This window comes from Panthera leo, chromosome A1, assembly GCF_018350215.1.
Source record: "Panthera leo isolate Ple1 chromosome A1, P.leo_Ple1_pat1.1, whole genome shotgun sequence".
Taxonomy (NCBI): Eukaryota; Metazoa; Chordata; class Mammalia; order Carnivora; family Felidae; genus Panthera; species Panthera leo.
The window spans coordinates 115660271-115680310 of record NC_056679.1 but is presented as its reverse complement, the minus strand read 5'-3'; the positions used below and the strand labels follow the sequence as shown (position 1 = coordinate 115680310).

At 37.9% G+C, this 20040-nt stretch overlaps 1 protein-coding gene across 5 annotated transcripts in view; it reads right to left on the bottom strand.

The window, feature by feature from the left end:
• UBE2D2 (ubiquitin conjugating enzyme E2 D2) overlaps positions 1-20040 on the bottom strand; it is a 53299-nt gene that overhangs the window by 17449 nt on the left and 15810 nt on the right. For 2 of the 5 annotated variants that reach the window (XM_042936763.1, XM_042936753.1), the window contains exon 2: positions 16488-16545. The exons of 1 other annotated variant lie outside the window; for it this stretch is intronic. Coding sequence is in view for 2 of the 4 variants with exons in the window: in XM_042936734.1 (XP_042792668.1) it covers positions 9567-9617 (51 nt within the window). In the remaining 2 variants the exon portion in view is untranslated. Of the gene's footprint in view, positions 1-3967; positions 3987-9566; positions 9618-16487; positions 16546-20040 lie in introns of those variants that run through there. 2 more of the 5 variants (XM_042936734.1, XM_042936746.1) reach the window with 2 other exon arrangements.

The following is a 20040-nucleotide window of genomic DNA, read 5'->3' as shown; positions in this document are numbered from 1 at the left end:
TAAAAAGGCTAAAATAAGAAAGTCCATCATAAAATTTTGTAATCAGAGACAGATCTACCTATAGTAATGCTCTACAACCAGATGCCAGCTGCTTAGCTACTTTCCCATGAAGAACCCACCAACTTAAGATTCGTTACTAGGTGGGGATTCCTAAAAAAACCACAAGGCAGGAAATCATACTCTATTCCTTTTCCTCTTGGCTCGGCATTTGAGATTTAAAACAAGGGATAGTTTTAGATTATGTTTTTAATTAAAAAAAATTTTTTTTAAGTTATCTCTACACTCAGCATAGGGCTTAAACTAACAACCCCGATAGCTTCTATAGTTGGAGCTTTTAGTTGGAGAAGTTGCTTCTCCAACTGAGCCAGCCAGGCACCCCTGATTATATTTTTAAACAACTACAGTAAAAATAGTAAAATTTAGTATTTTAAAAGTACAATAGGGGTGCCTGGGTGGCTCCGTTGATTAAGCGTCTGACTCTTAATTTCAGCTCAGGTCACGATCTCACAATTCGTGAGTTTGAGCCCCACAAGGGGCTCTATGCTGATAGCACAAAGCCTGCTTGGGATTTCTCTCTCCCTCTCTCTTTGCCCCTCCCCGGCTTGTTCATGCGCACTCTCTCTCAAAAAATAAATAAATAAACATTAAAAAAAAAGCACAATAAAAACTATTCAGAGCCAGAATTAAACTCATGTTTATGTGGTCAATTAATCTACGACAAAGGAGGCAAGAATATACAATGAGGAAAAGACAGTTTCTTCAATAAATGGAAAACTTGGCAGCTACGTGCAAAAGAATGAAATTGGACCACTTTCTTACACCATACACAAAAATAAACTCAAAATGGATTAAAGACTTAAAAATGTAAGACCTGAAACCACAAAACTCCTAAAAGAAAACATAGGCAGTAAACTCCTAGGTATCTGTCTTAGCAATATTTTTTTGGATCTGTATCTTCAGGCAAGACCAACAAAAGCAACTATATCAAACTAAAAGCTTTTATACAGCAAAGGAAACTATCAACAACAAAAAAAGGCAACCTACTGAATATGAGAAGATTTGCAAATGATTGATCTAATAAGGGATTATCCATATCGATATATAGATAATATATATCTCTATATAGATATACATAATATATATTATATCTATCTCTCTCTATATATATAACCTCTTACAACTCAACACCAAAAAACCCCAATCTGATTTAAAAATGGGCAGAGGACCTGAATAGACATTGTTCCAAAGAAGATATACAAATGGTCAAAAGACACATGAAAAGATGCTCAATATCACTAATCATCAGGGAAATGCAAACCAATGAGCTATCACCTCATTGATGAGCTATCACAATGAGCTATCACCTCACACCTGTCAGAAAGGCTGGTATTGAAAAGACAAGGCATAACAAGCTGTTTCACTATATGCTAATTTGGATGTAAATTTAAAAATAAAATTAAAAAAAAAAAAAAAAAAGACAAGGCATAACAAGTGCTAGTGAGGATGCAGAGAAAAGGATGCACTGCTGGTGGGAATGAATGTAAACTGGTGCAGCCACTAAGAAAAACAGTATGGAGCTTCCTCAAAAAATTAAAAATAGAAATATCATACAATTCAGCAATTTCATTTCTGGGTATTTACTCAAAGAAAATGAAAACACTTAACTCGAAATGATACATGCTCCCCTAATGTTTACTGCAACATTATTCACAACAGCCAAAGTATCCATCAACATATGAATGGGTGAAAGACTGATGTGGCACATAAATACATATATATGTATGTATGTGTATATATACACATACGTACATACACACAATGGAGTATCACTCAACCACAAAAAGTAATGACATCTTGTCATTTGCAACAACATGGATAGACCTAGAGGGTATTATGCTAAGTGGAATAAATCAAACAGAGAAAGACAAATAGTAAACGATTTCACTTAAATTTAGAATCTAAAAAACAAAACATGAAGAAACAAAACAACACAGAAGCAGACTCATAAATACAGAGAATAAACTGGTAACTGCAAGAGAAGGGGTGTGGGGGAGATGGATGAAATAGGTGAAGGGGATTAAAAGGTACAAACTTTAAGTTATAAAGAAAAATTAAGTCACCGGGATATGAAGTACAAAATAAGGAATACTGCCAATAATACTTTAATAACTTTGTATGGTGACAAATGGTAACTACCCTTATCGTAGTGAGCATTTCATTATGGATATGTCAAATCACTATGTTCTACCCTGAAACTAACGTAATACTGCATACCAACTATACTTAAATTACAAAAAACTACTTAGAATCTTATTAATGAGTTCTATGAAGATACGATTTAACATTCCAAATATTATATAGTTTTTAATTTGCAGCACTTAGTTATTTCTGTAAGTCCCTTTCTCTGAGTTAACTTATTCAACCAGTCATTTTGGTACAATTATTCTGTACTATACTACCTGGAAGCTTGGAGGACAGAGTATAGAAACAAAGTTCTGTATTTAAAAAATTTTTTTTTGGTGATCTCCACACCCAACGTGGGGCTTGAACCCAAGACTTCAAGATCAAAAGTTGCATGCTCTTCTGACTGTGCCAGCCAGGCCCCCCTTGTAGTCTTGTGGTTTTTTGTTTTTTGAGAGAGAGAGTGTAAGTGAGCAAGGGCAAAGAGAGAGACAATCCCACAAGGGACAGAGAGAGAGGCAGAACTCATCTGAAGAGGGGCTCATGTTCACCCAATGCGGGGCTCATGCTTACCAGAAGCAGGGCACGAACTCCCCTGAAGCAGGACTGGAACTCATGAACCGTGAGATCATGATCTGAGCTGAAGTCAGATGCTTAACTGACTGAGCCAGCCAGGTGCCCCCGCACCCTGTATTTTTTTTTAAAGCACTGGGATTGAGACAGAGATTTAACAGTATTTACTTTCTTTCTTTTTTTTTTTTTTGAAAGATTTTATTTTTGAGAGAGAGACATAGTACATGTAGGGAAGGGGCAGAGAGAAGGAGACACAGAATCCAAAGGAGTTCGAACCCATGAACCGGGAGATCATGACCCGAGCCAAAATTAGATGCTTAACCAACTGCGCCACCCAGGTACCCCAACATTATTTACTTTCTTACCTATCTCAATTTTTGGCTTTTATATTTCTCTGCAACAGAAATTCCCTGCCCATCTCAAGGAAAAAAATAACTACCTGGGGCACCTGGCTGGCTCAGTCAGTTGACTACACACAACTCTTGATCCCCAGGTTGTGAGTTCGAGCCCCACGCTGGGGGAAGAGATTACTTAAAAAAAGAAAAAAAATCTACTATGTGGATGGAACTAGAGGGTATTACGCTAAGCGAAATTAGTCAGAAGGGAGGGGGACAAAACAGAAGAGACTCTTAAATATGGAGAACAAACAGCGGGTTGCTGGAGGGGCTATGGGAGGGGGGATGGGCTAAAAAGGTAAGGAGCACTAAGGAATCTACTCCTGAAATCACTGTTGCACTATATGCTAACTTGGATATAAATTTAAAAATTAAATTAAATTAAATGGTAAAAATAAACAAGCAATTAAAAAAAATCTATGGTACAATTCCCATTCCCAAATGTTGTTTCTTAATTTTTTTTTAAAAATGTTTATTTATTTTTGAGAGAGACAGAGACAGAATGAGTGGGTTAGGGGCAGAGAGAGAGGGAGGCACAGAATCAGAAGTAGGTTCCAGGCTCTGAGCTGTCAACACAGAGCCCGAAGCAGGGGTCGAACCCACGAGCTGTGAGATCATGACCTAAGCTGAAGTCAGACACTCAACCAACTGAGCCACCCAGGTGCCATGCCAAATGTTGTTTCTAATACAGGTTAGTATCACTAAGAACACTTGCTTAATTTAAAACATAAAAGGTATCTTTTTTTTTTTTAACTTAAATAGCAATAAATTGCTATTAAAATAGAATTTGAACCAAACAAGTTATTCTGAACTCCTACCATGTTCATTAAATGGAATTTTACTTGTGCTTTATCCTTAATATTTTGCTTTCAAGTTGTCTTTTTCCATCCTGAAGGAGGTCAAGGTTTAACATCAAGAGCTAAGATTTACCTAAGTTGAATATAAGATCCATCAGTCCATTTCATGAGCCAGTTATGAAAGAATTATTTTTAAAAACCTCACTCTAAGTTAAGCTAATAAGACATTTAGGTACTGATATGTATAAACCTGAAAAGTATACTCCTAAGTGAAAGAAGTCAGATATAAAAAGACCACATTCTATATTATTCTATTGAACAATGTTCTAGAAAAGGTAAACTTATAGTGTCAGAAAGCAGATAAATAGTTCCAGAGGCTGGAGGGAGGTGGAGCGGACTTACTATAAAAGAACATGAAGAAAATTTGGGGGGTGATGGAAATGTTCTGTATGATAAACTTGGGAGAGACTGCATAACTGTGTATATATTTATCAAAACTCATACTGTATGCTTAAAACTGCTCAATTTTACTGTAAGTTATATTTCAACGTTGTTTTTTTTGAGGAAGCATATATCCATGCATCCATTCATTTTTCTTTTTTTATTTTTGAGAGAGAGATAGAGAAAGAGCAAGTGAGCAAGTGAGCTCTAAAGAGCAGGTGAGGGGCAGAGAGTGAAGCAAAGAGAGAATCCTAAGCAGGCTCTATGCTGTCAGTTTGGAGCCCCATGTGGAGCTTCAGCTTGTGAACTGCGAGATCAAATCAAGAACCTGAGCCTAAATTAAGAGTGTGACACTCACCCAAACAAACCGCCTAGGTGCCCCTCTTTACTTTTTTTTATTTTCTAAAGTAATCTCTACACCCAACATGAGGCTCGAACTCACAACCCGGAGATCAAGAGTCACATGCTCTTCCTACTGAGCCCACCACGCACCCCCATCCACCTTTCTATATGCATAAAATGCCTCCAATGAATACATAAGAAACTAGTTAACAGTACAGCTGACCCTGGAACTTGGGGGTTAGGGGCACCAACCCCCTACATAGTTGAAAATTTGCATATAATTTTTGAATACCCCCAAAACTTAATTATTTGCCTTCAGGAAGGAAAGCTTGCTTTACCTTTTAAATTGTATAACAAGTCTATTTATTGCCTATTTGAAATAGAAATTATCAGTCTTGAGTGTAAATCTGGATTAAAACAGGTACTAAAAGTAACCATCTAGAGGGTAACTGAAATAGTGGAAACCCAGTTAGACTGAATAAACACAGAAACTATGCAATTTGATGTCTCCGCATCAAGATGAAACTGAAATTGAATCTTAAAATTTAATAAAGGCACCGATCTAGACAGATAACTTACTTTGGCAGAAAAAAATACCCCAATATAACATGCTGTTTTTTGTTTAACAGTTGGCTTTGTAACTATACAGTAATTTCTTTGGCTTTTTATCTTAAAAGAAACAGTATTCAGATTCATCTTATATATCATACAGTAAATTACATGTTACTGGGAATGAAAATAGGGCTAGGACAAAACCCAAAATCAAGGAATCTTTCTATTTACTGACAAACTTCTTCTCTGTAGAAAGATCAACAGAGAAATAAACCACCTATTTAGAAATTTAGGAAAAAGAATAAAAAAGAAACTTTTACAGTTGATAGATTTCTTTCCTTTCTCTTTTAAAGTAGACTCCATGACCAACATGGGGCTTGAATTCATGACCCTGAGGTTGAGTGTTGCATACTCCACCAAATGAGCCAGCCAGGCACCCTAAGAATACTCAATTTCTAAAAAGATTTTATATTCTAACTTTCCTTGAAATCTAAAAAAACATTAAAATAAAGATCTTATGGGAGCCAACTATGGATTTTACTGAACAGTTCTCAATTGAAAAAGTTTATTTGATGCTATATGCTTCTCTTGTTTATAGGTATATAACAAAACTAGTATTTTTAAAGATAAGAGGTTATAAACAATTTTGATATCCTGAAAGTTTCCTAAGCATTTCTGTTCTTAGTTCAAAGAGTCCCATAACCTTATACCAATTAATTTAAGGAAGGTTTAATTCTCTATGGACTTTTAAATACATTTCCTACTACTATCTAAACATTTCTGGGGTGTCGGGGTACCTCAGTGGGTTAAGCGGTTAAGACTTTGGCTCAGGTCATGATCTCATGGTTAGTGAGTTTGAGCCCCACATTAGGCTCTGTGCTGACAGCTCAGAGCCGGGAGCTTGCTTCGGGAGCTTGCTTCGGATTCTGTGTCTCCCTCTCTCTCTGCCCCTCCACCACTCACTCCCTGTTTCTCTCTCTCAAAAATAAACATTAAAAAAAAAAATCTTTAAGCACTTCAATTTAACTAGAAAAATTACCACCCCTCACTTTTAACCATTTGATAATGCCTTTTAAAATGTATAGTTATTTATTTGTTTGAGAGAGAGGGCACAAGTGAGCAAAGGGCAGAAAGAGGGAGGAAGGGAGGGAGAGGGGGAGAGAGAGAACCCCACAGGGGGAGGGGAGGGAGAGACAGAAGTGGGACTCACCTGAAGCAGGTCACCTGATGCGGGGCTCAAATTCACAAATCTTAAGATCATGATCATGACCTGGGCCGAAGTCAGATGCTTAACTGACTGAGACACCCAGGTGCCCACATAATGTATGGGTTTTTTAAATTATTTCTCCAATCCATACACACATGTAAAAATAAGGACACTGTAATGTTCAACACATGAGAACTTACAAACTTCATCAATCTCCAGAGAAAGGAAAATTATCCCTAAAACATGCTTAATTAGGACACCAATTTACCTGCTGACCTCTAAGAACATGGAGATGAACATGACAGATACCGTCCTCATTTGAATTTTCATTCACTACCATTTGATAACTCTTTTTGAGATCCAGATTAGCAGCACATTTCTTGCCAACAATCATTACAAATGCAAAAAGACTTTCATCATCACCTTCTACTACAGAAATGTGGGATGTATGTTTCTTGAATATCCCCAGAAAATGTTCTGGTGCTTGAGGGTCTTATCAACTCTATAGTTAATGTTTCATACAACTTACTTGGTATTTATTAAGCTGAAATATCCCAATGACTAAAGTGGGATTTTCTTCTAAATGTCAGTCTACATGGATGGCTATTTTCTAAGTTTGTAAAGAATTCTAGATGTCCCTCACTTCAATAATCGGTCTACCAAAAAACTGATAGAGATTTTTATGCTGCGTATGTTGAAAACTAACCATCTCATGTGTAAGCATAATGACATAAGTTTCCATAGGAATCCTAACAGTTATTCCATAACCTGTTTATGTTCTTGCTGATATGAGTAGGGACAAAATGCAGAATTTGGGTTTTCTAAGGTTTGTGGGGCTTTTTAAAATTTATTTATTTATTTTAAGAGCGAGAATGAGTGGGGAAGTGAGAGGGGCAGAAAGAATTCCAAGCAGGCTCCACATTGCTAGTGCAGAGTCATGCAGGGCTCGACCCCATGAACCACAAGATCATGACCTGGGCCAAAATCAAGAGCCTAACGCCCATCCAGGTGGGCCACCCAGGCACCCCTCAGGTTTTCTAAGTTTTGTGTTTTGTTTTTGTTTTTTTAATTTTTAAAAAACTTTATTTATTTTGAGAGAAAGAGTGAGAATCCCAAGCAGGCTCCATACCGTCAGTGCAGAGCCTGACATGGGGCTTGAACTCAAGAACCGTGAGATCATGACCTGAGCTGAAATCCAGAGTCGGATGCTTAACCAACTAGGCCACCTAGGTGCCACTCAGGTTCCCTAAGTTTTAACATCTTTTGATGTTTTTTCATTATTATGTTCTTAGGTAAGTTTAAGCAAGGCTTTCAACTTCTCCAGACCAGAGTTTTACAACTATAAAACAAAGAAGTTAAACCATAACAGAAATTTACACAGCATAGGGGCAAATGGGTGGCTCAGTCCACTGAGCATCTGATTCTTGATTTTGGATCAGGTGGTGATCCCAGGATCATGGGATCAAGCCCCACGTTGGGCTTCCTGCTGAGCATAGAGCCTGCTTAAGATTCTCACTCTCTCTACCTCTGCCCCTCACCCTGACTCGTACACGCTCACTCTCTCTTTAAAATAATAAGAATTTTAAAAAAATTAGTTTTAAAAGCTAGACCTCAGTTTACTTTAACCTAACTTTACAAAAGCACAGTTATGGTTTTAAAATACATCAATAGGGGGTCCTGGATGGCTCAGTCAGTTAAGTGTCTGACTTCAGCCCAGGTCATGATCTCACAGCTTGTTGAGTTCAGGTCCCACATTGGGCTCTCTGCTGTCAGTGCAAAGTTGGCTTCAGATCCTCTGTCTCCCTCTCTCTCTGCCCCTCGCCTACTCTATCTCTCTCAGAAATAAATTAAAAAAAAAAAAAAATTTTTTTTTTAATGTTTATTTTTGAGACAGAGAGAGACAGAGCATGAACAGGGGAGGGGCAGAGAGAGAGGGAGACACAGAATCTGAAATAGGCTCCGGGCTCTGAGCTGTCAGCACAGAGCCCGATGCAGGACTCGAATCCATGGACCGTGAGATCATGACCTGGGCCGAAGTCGGACGCTCAACCAACTGAGCCACCGAGGCGCCCCAGAAATAAAATATTTTTTAAAAAACCACATCAACACTAAACACTTCCAATTTAAAAAATTAGTGTTCACATACTGATTCCTTAGAATGAAAAAATATTTTTTATTCCCCAGGGACATCTTTTTTCCTCCAAGCTGCTACATTACTCATTAAATGTACTATATAAACCTAGTATCAAATATAGTACTGTATAGTAATATTTTATGTTCAATTTTTTTTCCCTGTAACTATCAAAAGTTAACTTCCAAATACCTTCACCTCTACCCCTTGAATGCTTAATTACAAACTCCTTAAGTGAAAGACAAGATATATCCTATTCTTTACTCTGTTTCCCAGAGCCTGGAATGTAAGAGGCACTCAAATGCATGAATGAATGGATGAATGCCTAGTACAGTACCACGGAGAACTGGTACTTGAACACTTGCAAATGGGAAGATAAACAAAAGCACATCAACTTCCCAGAGAAGCCTAGTCATTTGGCTTAGTCACTGACAGTGTCAGGAAACAGTCCACAGTAATATACAAAAGATACTGAACTACTGAATTTGAATGGAACGGGTATTTTGGAGTCAGTCTGAATGATACGGAAAAACAGTAAGTTTAAGTATTTCAGCAGCTATCACATAGATGGAAATGTTCTATTATAATTAAAGACAACATTCTTTGTTCATATTGAAGATCAAGAACTTTTTCTAGACTTTATTTTCCTATATGAACTACCATTTACTCATTTCAAAACTTAAAAAAAAATTTTTTTTTCAACCAGTCCAAGATTCTAGGAACAGTCTGCCAGAATACTCTGCACACACCTGCCTCATGCACCTTCAGGCTTCACATAAATGTTGTCCTTGGAGAGGTGATTCCAGGAAGCCCCCCATTTCCATTCAATTTCTTATTAAATACTACGACGGAGAAGCACAAGCTGCTTTAATAACCCAGTCTAGTTCATATTTATCTCTGTGATTATTTAATGTCTCTCAACATTAAATGAAAGATAGGGACCTGACCTCCATCCAGCCTTTCTGCACAATGCCTGGTCCATGGGAAGCACCAAGTATCTGTTGAAGAATAGTTACAATTACAGAGTAATTTTAAGTAGCTGGAGAAAGAGAATACCATCTTTCTTTGATTGTTAAGACACTTTAAATATATATAATATAATACAATATAATATAATATAAATATATATTTTATATATATATCTGAAATCAAATTGCATATTACAATCAATGGCATGTCAGCTTAACTGGTAGTATGTTTTCTTTCTTAGTACATACAATAATGGTATACATCTTTCAAATGATGACATCTTAGATTCAACAAAGTACTTGGAAAGGCATTAATATCCTCTGACAGTGTAGCCATCGGATCCTATACCTAGCAAAGTTTAGAATTTTGGCAATCAGGGCCAAAGTAGAAGATGACTTAATAAAAGAGTTAGTTAGGACAGGGGAAGCACAACTCTTCTAGAAGACTACTTACGTAGTAAGCAGGGGGACAAAACATTAGGGAGGTGCACATGGTATCAAAAGCAAAAGAAGTAAACAGCTATGATTTCCTAACAACTCCTGGAGCTGACGAACAGTGGTAGCAAGGGTGTCAGGGCAGGCTAGACTTTATATAGGGAATCTATCAGTGTTTGAAATTCCCTCTCCTTTCAGTTACTGAAGCAGTGGTCAATGCTCTTCAATACTCTATGTCCAAAATGAGGGTGGCCCATAGCTAGATAGATGAGAACAGTCTATGAGCTAACAGACAGTTGAAGCACGTATGCCAAAATATTCCACCACTCACTAAGCTCCAAAGAAAATCCTGAAATGTCAGGAAAAGCCCCCTTCCTAGCATTAGGTAATCAGAATCTTGTATGCTTCACCAGCTGATTCCACCTCATTTGACAACTACATACCAACTAGAAACCTAAAGAATTTATTTTGTCAAAGGTCACTGCCACACTCTTCTATAACGATAATCATGTACCACAGTCCCAAGCTAGAGAAAACAGGGAAATTAATTAATATTAATTATCTTGGTGTATTTCTTTTCAAAAAACATTTTTTTAAATCTTTATTTTTGAGAGACAGAGAGAGAGAGAGAGAGACAAAGTACAAGCGGGGGAAGAACAGAGAGGGAGACACAGAATCTGAAGCAGACTCCAGGCTCTGAGCTGTCAGCACAGAGACTGACACAGGGCTCGAACTCATGAACCGTGAGTTCATGACCTGAGCTGAAGTCGGACACTTAACTGACTGAGCCACCCAGGTGCCCCTATCTTGGTATATGTCTGTGCTATTTCAAATGGCAGGACAACAGGGACCTCAAAGAGGTAAAAATGACATTCTATTTCCCATTATACCCTGTAAAGCTATGCTCCATCCCCTAAAAAACTCACATGTACTATTTTTAGTAAGTAGTATACGATTAAGTTTTGGTTCTCAGATGTTTTGAAATATATAAAAACTGTTACTTAGAACTGTAAATCCTTGAAATTTAAGAGTATTACTTCTCAATGACTTTACTCTTCAATACCAAAGCATAGTCAGTTTCTGTTTAACCAGTTCTCCAACACTAACCTCAGGAGTTCAAAATGAATAATCTGTCCAGTTAAATCAGTCTTCCTAAAGACTGACAATCTCTGTAACATAGGTAACCAAAGTCAACTAAGCCATTAAGTTTTACTATGTTAGAAGACTGGCTACATATTCGCAAAGCTCTCTCATGTGATGATTAAGGCACAGAAAATACAATTCAAATTAAAAACAAACCAAAAAACCAAAACCCAAACCAAGTCTCAAGTCTGCGATTGTATTTTAGAACAGTTATTCAGAATACTAACTTGACAGAATGAGATTTTTGTGTCTCCCTGGAACACTCCAACCTTCAAAACTAGACACTAGACAATATTAACAAAAATGTGAATAGGTACATCTGAAGAAATGTCTTTTCAAAATTACATTTTATGTAAGCTAAGAGACAGGAGCTCTTTGTCCACACTGAAATCACTTGAGATGCCATCCAGTCAAGTATCTCTTACACCATAATAGAAGCATTTATTAGTGTCTTGGGGAAGATATTATAGAACTATGACAAGAAAAATGAACAATTTCTGTTTTCCTATGATGAAATTCACACTCGAGAAGAATTTCCACTTTATCAGGAGCAAGGGTTGAGAAAGGGCCCAACAAAATTCAAATCTATAGGGGCACCTGGGTGGCTCCATTGGTTAAGCCTCCAACAGTCAGTTCAGGTCATGATCTCATGGTTCGTGAGTTCGAGCCCCACATCGGTCTCTCTGCTGTCAGTTCAAGAGCCCACCTCAGATCCTCTGTCTCCCTCTCTGCCTCTCCCCCACTCTTTTGCACGTGTACTCACGCTCTCAAAAATAAAATAAATATTAAAAAAAATTTCAAATCTATAGTTAGGCTGGGGAAAGGTTTATGAACAATGAATATTACCTGTTTTAAAAACATTTTATACCTTAATATTAAGAACAAAGTATAACTCTCAGAGCCAGTATTTTTTTTAAATGTTTTTTTTAAGGTTTATTAATTTTTCAGAGACAGAGACAGAGCATGAGTGGGGGAGGGGCCGAGAGAGAGGGAGACACAGAATCTGAAACAGGCTCCAGGCTCTGAGCTGTCAGCACAGAGCCCAAGGCGGGGCCCGAACCCATGGATGACAAGATCATGACCTGAGCTGAAGTCAGACGCTCAACCGACTGAGCCACCCAGGTGCCCCTCAAAGCCAATTTTTAATATGGCATATCTGACCTATTAACCTACAGGGAATGTTTAACCCATATAATCATTACAGTGGGGCTACTGAGGATTCGGGAACATTTTTGAGATTAACAAAGAGGAGGTGGCAAGCAGCGAAGCAGTTCTTTGGTATGACAATAGGGAAAGTATGAAAATATTACCCATCAAATAAAAAAAATACAACCTCCTCGGCCTCAAGTTTCTCTTTTTTTTTTTAAGTTTTTATTTAAATTCCAGTTAGTTAACATACAGTGTAATAATAGCTTCAGGTGTGTCCTCAAGTTTCTTAATACATGTGTGCTATTGGGGCGCCTGGGTGGCTCAGTCGGTTGGGCATCCGGCTTCAGGTCAGGTCATGATCTCGCGGTCCGTGAGTTCGAGCCCTGCGTCGGGCTCTGTGCTGACACCTCAGGGCCTGGAGCCTGTTTCAGATTCTGTGTCTCCCTCTCTCTCTGACCCTCCCCCGTTCATGCTCTGTCTCTCCCTGTCTCAAAAATAAATAAACGTTAAAGAAAAAATACATGTGTGCTCAAGATCATGAGTTAAGTCGGAGTCTCGGTAGGAACAAATCTGGTAGTATGAAATTCTTTCTTCCTGTAACTCAAATTTTATCCAACAATTTCCAGAACACACAGGCAACCAAGAAGAGAACCACCTCTTTGATTTTTAATTTTTTAAAGTCTTACAGGAAAAATTTAAAGAATATAAGGTGAAAAACACAAAAGGGCCCAGTAATTACATTTTAATGCTACAAGAAATCATTTAATTCTAGTACATACAGAGCTTTTTAGAAATTACATACTAGTGGGGTGCCTGGGTGGCTCAGTCAATCAATCAACCAACTCTTGGTTTCAGCTCAGATCATGATCTCACGATTCATGAGTTAGAGCCCCAGGTAAAACTCTGAGTGTACAGTACAGAGGCTGCGTGGGATCCTCTCTTTCTCTCTGCCCCTCCCCTGCTCGTGCTCTATCTCTCTCTCAAAATGAATACATAAATGTTAAGAAAAAAAAAAAAAGGAAATTATATACTAGTATCTTTTATCTTTTTAATTCATTCCCCTTAGTTTCCCAGCACTAGGTTACACAGAGCAACTTGGGAGAGTGGGAGGATGGAGGAAATGATGGGGAGATGTTGGTCACAGTATTTCAAGTTATAAGACGGACAAGTTGTGGAGATCTAATGTACAGTAAGGTGATTACATTTAGTAATACTGTATGATATACTTGAAATTGCCTAAGACAGTGTATCTTAAATGTTCTCATCACAAAAAAGAAATGGTACTTATGTGGCATGTGGAGGTGGTTAGCCAATACAATGGCAGTAATCATTCTGCAATATGTAAGTGTATCAAATCGTCACTGTATAGCTGAAACTTACACAATGTTATAGGGTGCCTCGGTAGCTCAGATGGATAAGGCTCTGACTCTTGATTTTCTTGATTTACGCTCAGGCCAAGATCTCATGGTTCATGGGATCGAGCCCCACATCAGGCTCCGCAGTGCCAGCACGGAGCCTGCTTAGGATTCTCACCCTCTCTCTTGCTTGCTGGCACTCTCTCTCAAAAAGTAAATAAACTTAAAAACAGTATTAAATGTCAATTACATCTCAATAAAGCTGGAGAAAAAAGAAAAAATAAAGCAATTTAGGACGTTACTGACAGGAAAAAACCAGGCCCCAAATAAATGGCTACCTTTTTCTGCAAAACAATCATATTTTTAGGTTTCACTCCAACAAACCTTTTCCCTTCCCGTCTACTTCTCTCTTCCTTCCTCCTACTGATTGGCTAAACAAATCTTCAGAAAAACTTTTTTGAATTAACATTTGGAAAATGTTAATTTAATATCACTCAACCATAAGAATTGTTTTTAATGAATCCAAAACCACAAAATTCTACTAAATTAAATTCTTAACACATGGCCTTATCCAAGAAATAAACACATTATTAAGACAACATTTACTATAATTTCCCCTGCAGTAAATAATCTCCAAACATGGCTATCAACAATTTCTCCCTCCCTATAAGAACACACTACTCTTCTTATCAAGAAATCATCTCATAACTACCCTATGACCCAGCAATTGCACTACTAGGCATTTATCCAAGGGGTACAGGTGTGCTGTTTCGAAGGGACACATGCACCCCATGTTTATAGCAGCACTATCAATAATAGCCAAAGTATGAAAAGAGCCCAAATGTCCATCGATGGATGAATGGATAAAGAAGATGTGGTATATATATACAATGGAGTATTACTCGGCAATCAAAAAGAATGAAATCTTGTCATTTGCAGCTACGTGGATGGAACTGGAGAGTATTATGTTAAATGAAATTAGTCAGAGAAAGACAAAAATCATTATGACTTCACTCATATCAGGACTTTAAGAGACAAAACAGATGAACATAAGGGAAGGGAAACAAAAATAATATAAAAACAGGGAGGGGGACAAAACAGAAGAGACTCATAAATATGGAGAACAACTGAGGGTTACCGGAGGGGATGTGGGAGGGGGATGGGCTAAATGGGTAAGGGGCACTAAGGAATCTACTTCTGAAATCATAGTTGCACTATATGCTAATTTGGATGTAAATTTTAAAAAATAAAAAATAAAACAAGTTAAAAAAAAAAAAGAAAGAAATCATCTATTTCCCTTCCTCTAGAATGCTGGCTAGCTATCCATCTTGGTTGACCAAAAAAATAGACCAATTGTGATACTGTGTCAGTTTTAAGTCTATTATTTAAGAGGCCTGACAGCTTTCCTTCTTTTGCTCTGAGCCACCACATAGGAAGTCCAGGCCATCTTGCTGGAAAGACCCTTTGAGGGCTGAGGATATACATTTCAGCCAACAGTGAGCATCAAGTCCCCAGACCTGTTAGGGGAAGTCTTGAACCTTCTAACTCTGGTGATAGCGGACAATGAGCACAAAAATGGCCCTAGCTGACAAAACAGGAAACAAAACTGTCTGATCAATCCACAGAATCCCGAGAAATAGTAAGTCATTGTTTTAAGGCACTAAGTTTTAGAGTCATCTTTTACACACCAAAGCTAACTGATAAATACCCCTACATAGTCTCTAAAGAGAATAGGACTCTGAATAATAGATCCTTGCAAAAATTATTACCATAGCAGTTTCTCAGCAAGAACACTCACAAATTTCTAATTCTGCTAAATACTAAAAAACAAAACAAAAAACAAACAAAAACCTCAACAATCCACAACTGCCTTGCTACTGAAAGCTACTTGGTTAAGAGAAATATTTTTAATATTTTAAAATATTGTTAAGAGTGGGAAGATAAAAGTAGTTTATTTCAAGTGATCCACTTTCCTCCAGATCTGACATCCTTATATACTGTCCAGAGTCCTTTACAACACCAAACAATAATTAATCTTGGTAGGTATAAATATTCATCTAAAGCCTTCAATGAGGTTTTAAATAATAAGCTAGCCATCTTAGCTAAATATAGAAGATAGCTGTTTTTAAATGTTATATATTGATCTAGAAGAAAACTATTAACTATTTTTAGAATATTCTAAGTGTCCAATACTTTTATCTGCTACATAAAAATGATTAGATCTATTGTACTCTATGACTTTTGAAGTACCTGTTCCTTTAGAGTTACAACTCCTAGAAATATGAATTTTGGTCTCATAATTATAGCATGTGTTTAGAAAGATATATAGGAAGAACCAAAGTATCTCAAATTTCCAGGCAAAGTGACAGATTCCACACGTAACTTTTACTCTCTCCAAAATCCTATTAAAATGAGAGTCAACAGATTTTTTTTTTTAATTTTAATTCCAGTGTAGTTAACATACAGTGTTATATTTGTTTCAGGTGTACAATATAGTGATTCAACAATTCCATACATAACTCAGTGCTCATCAATGTAAGTGTATTCTTAATCCCCTTCACCTGTTTCACTTACCCACCTACCCATCTCCTCTCTAGTAACTTACCATCTGTTTGTTCTCTATATTTAAGGAGTCAACAGATTTTTTTTTCTTAAGGCTTAAACCCAGGAGCACAAAAGAATGGTGGACGGAACAATAGCAAAAAAATTTTGGGAAGATAAAAAACAAGAACAACAAGTGTTAGTGACTTAGCAGTCCCAAGAAGGTAAATCCTAATTTATGGGAAAAAGTCAAGGAATCAAATTTATAAAGGCTCACAAGTTGATGGTACAAGCAACTCCTGGAAGCAGCATTACAAACAGGACTGTTTTCAAGTCTGTTTAAGGAGACAAAGATACAATTAGCAGTATCTAGAGAGTGGGGGACAGTATATAGGACAAGGGATATGTTTTATTCAACAAATAAGTGTAAAAAAAGGGAAGACAACTATATATTAACAAAGACTTAGAAGACATCAACCAAATGCAATTAGTTGAATTTGTTTTAATTAAAAAAAATCAAATGTAAAAGATACTTAAAATCTCATTTGAAGGAGAAAAATTTTAAACCTGACATTTGATATCACAATATTGTTCATATTCTACATGTAACAACTACAGAAGTGCCTGGGTGGCTCAGTCAGTGGAGCATGCCACTCTTGATGTGGGGGTTGTGAATCTGAACCCCATGATTACTTAAAATATCTTTTTTTAATTTTTAAAAATATTTACTTATTTTTGAGAGAGAGAGAGAGAAAATGCACGCAGTGGGTGTGCAGAGACAGAGAATACAAAGTGGGCTCTGCACTGAGAGCAGAGAGCATGATGTGGGGCTTGAACTCACGAACTGTGAGATCATGACATGAGCCAAGTCAGATGCTTAACTGAGTCACCCAGGAGCCCCAAGAGGTTACTTACTTACTTATTTATTTTTGGTGGGGGGAGGGAGGGAGAAGAGGCAGAGAAAGAGGCGGAGGGGGGGGGGGAGGGAGGGAGGGAGAGGGAGAAGGGGGAGGGGGGAGAGAGAGAGGGAGAGAGAGAAAGGGGGGGGGGGGGGAGAGAGAGAGAGATCCAAGTAGGCTGCACACTGTCAGCACAGAGCCCAACACAGGATCGAACTGACGAACTGTGAGATCATTACCTCAGCTGAAACCAAGACCCAGATGCTCAACCAACTGAGAGACCCAGGTGCCCCAAAGTAAAATCTTAATAATAATAAAAAAAAGATGTGATAACTGTACCATGCACATGATTTTTAAAGAATTCTTGTCTCAGGGTTTTTCAAACTGGGCAATACTGACATTTTGGGCTGGATAATTCTTTGCTGTTGGGAGCTATCCTATGCATTGCAGAATGTTTAGCAACTCCCTAGCCTCTACCTACTAGATACCAGTAGCACCTACTACTAGCCTCCCAGTTGTGACAAACAAAAATGTCTACAAACAATGCCCAATGTTACTTAGTGGGCAAAATCGCCCAGAGCTGAAAACCACTGTCTTATCTCTTAGTAGTATATTCTGAATTACTGACAAATAAAATGATGTGATATTTGGGACTGGCTTCAAAATAATCTAATGAGGGTGGAAGGGGTAATTAAGAACACAAAATGACAGGTGATAGGGTACTTGGAAATTTATTACAGAATGTTCAATGTTTGTGTATATTTGAAAACTGCACTGGTTTATTAGACATCTGTTTAGTGCTTTTCTCTGTAGTGTGTTATACTCATATTGAGGGAAATTTTATTTTATTTTTATGTTTTTAATGTTTATTTTTGAGAGAAAGAGAGACAGAGGCAGAGCATGAGTGGGGGAGAGGCAGAGAGAGAGGGAGAATGTAAAGCAGACTCTAGGCTCCGAGCTGTCAACACAGAGCCCAACACGGAGCTCGAACTCACCAACTGTGAGATTATGACCTAAGCCGAAGTCTGACACTTAACCGACTGAGCCACCCAGACACCTCACATAATGAGGGAAATTTTAAAAGAAAAAGCTAATTAGAAAGTTTTGTATCTCGTTAGTTGGGTGTCACAAAGGTTGGAAATCAATGTGGCAATATCTTACAAGGAAAGGCTCACAATCTAGACCAAACAACTCTACTAACTATAAAGAGAAACCCTCACCTACGTGTACCAAGAAACACATATGGGAATGTTGATGCTTCAGTGTCCCTAGCAATACAAAAACTTGGAAAAAATGTCTATTACAGGGTAATAAATTTTAAAAACTACATTGTTGGCATTTGTTGAAAATGCTTGTCATTTAAAATGTATACTTTTCCAAAAAAAAAAAAAAAAAGTGTACTTTTCCATCACTTCTTAGGGCCTTTTGGCTAAGATCAAGTGTAAAATGTATACTTTTCCAGGAGTGCCTGGGTGGCTCAGTAGGTTAAGTGGGTAGCTTGGTCAGTTAAGTGTCCAACTCTTGATCTCGGCTCATGACTCAGGGTTCTTGGGCTTGAGCCCCATGTCAGGCTCTGCACTGACAGTACGAACACTGTTTGGGATTCTCTCTCTCTGCCCCTCTCCCCACTGCTTGCACTCTCTCTCTCAAAATAAATAAAGTTTAAAAATAACTTTAAAACTTAAAACTAATAAAAGTATGTCTAGATCACTTCTTTGACTGTGGACTCCTTCAGTGAATGCCTCCCCACTCAAGCCACAAGTCAGAGGTTTATTTTCTGGAAAGGATAAAACAGAAGGTCTTAAGACTGACACAGTCAAAGGCATGGATGATGTACAGAAAACAGGAAGATTAAGTGAACATTTACATACAAACTTTGTTCCTGGTGATTCTGAGAAAACTGGAAGCCAGGCCTGTACTGTCTAGGTGGGAGATTACAAGATCCTCAGAAAAACGTGCCCAGTACAAAACAAGGAGCTTTACAATTCACTGATATTAATGGTTCATCTAGAGAAATAGCCTAGCCAGCAAACTGTAAACTGAATTCTACAGTTGCCAAACTTCATCCCTGTATGCTTAGACCTTTTCATCAGTTTTCTAGTACCCCACTCTTAATATAAATAACTGACAATAAAGAAATCAGCCATCTGAGGATTCATCTTCAACATCAACTTTAGATAAAGACGAACGTGCCTGGGTGGTTCAGTCAGTTGAGCGTTGACTTCAACTTGGGTCATGATCTCAGTTCAAGGGTTCGAATCCCTCATCAGGCTCTTTGCTGGCAACACAAAGACTGCTTGGGATCCTCTCTCTCTGCCCCTCCCCCACTCACACTGTCTCAGTCTTTCTCAAAACAAATAAACTTAAAAAAAAAAAAAAAAAAAAAAAAAAAAAAAAAAAAAAGGGACCAGAGACAACAATATCCCATCCGTCAGGAAGGCTATTATTATTACAATTTTTTAAATGTTTATTTATTTTTGAGAGAGAGACAGCGTGAGGAGGGTGAGGTGCAGGGCAGGGGAGGGTGGGGGGCAGAGGATCCAAAGCCAGCTCTGCACAGACAGTTGAGAACCCAAGAGCCCAATACAGGTCTCAAACTGGAGAACTGTGAGATCATGACCTGAACCAAAGTCAGGCACTCAACAGACTGAGCCACCCAGGAGCCCCTCAGGAAGGCTATTACCAGAACCCAAACAAAAAAACAAAAACAGCAAGTAGCAACTTTTGGTCAAGATAAGCTAGAACCCTTCTGAGTGGGAGTGTAAAATGGTACAGTCACTGTGGAAAACAGTATGGTAGTTCCTCCAACAATTAAAAGTAGAATTACCATAATTACACATGATCGAACAATTCCAGTTCTAGGTATAAACCTTAAATAACTGAAAGCACAGTCTTGAAGAGTTATCTGTATACCCATGTTCATGGCAGCAT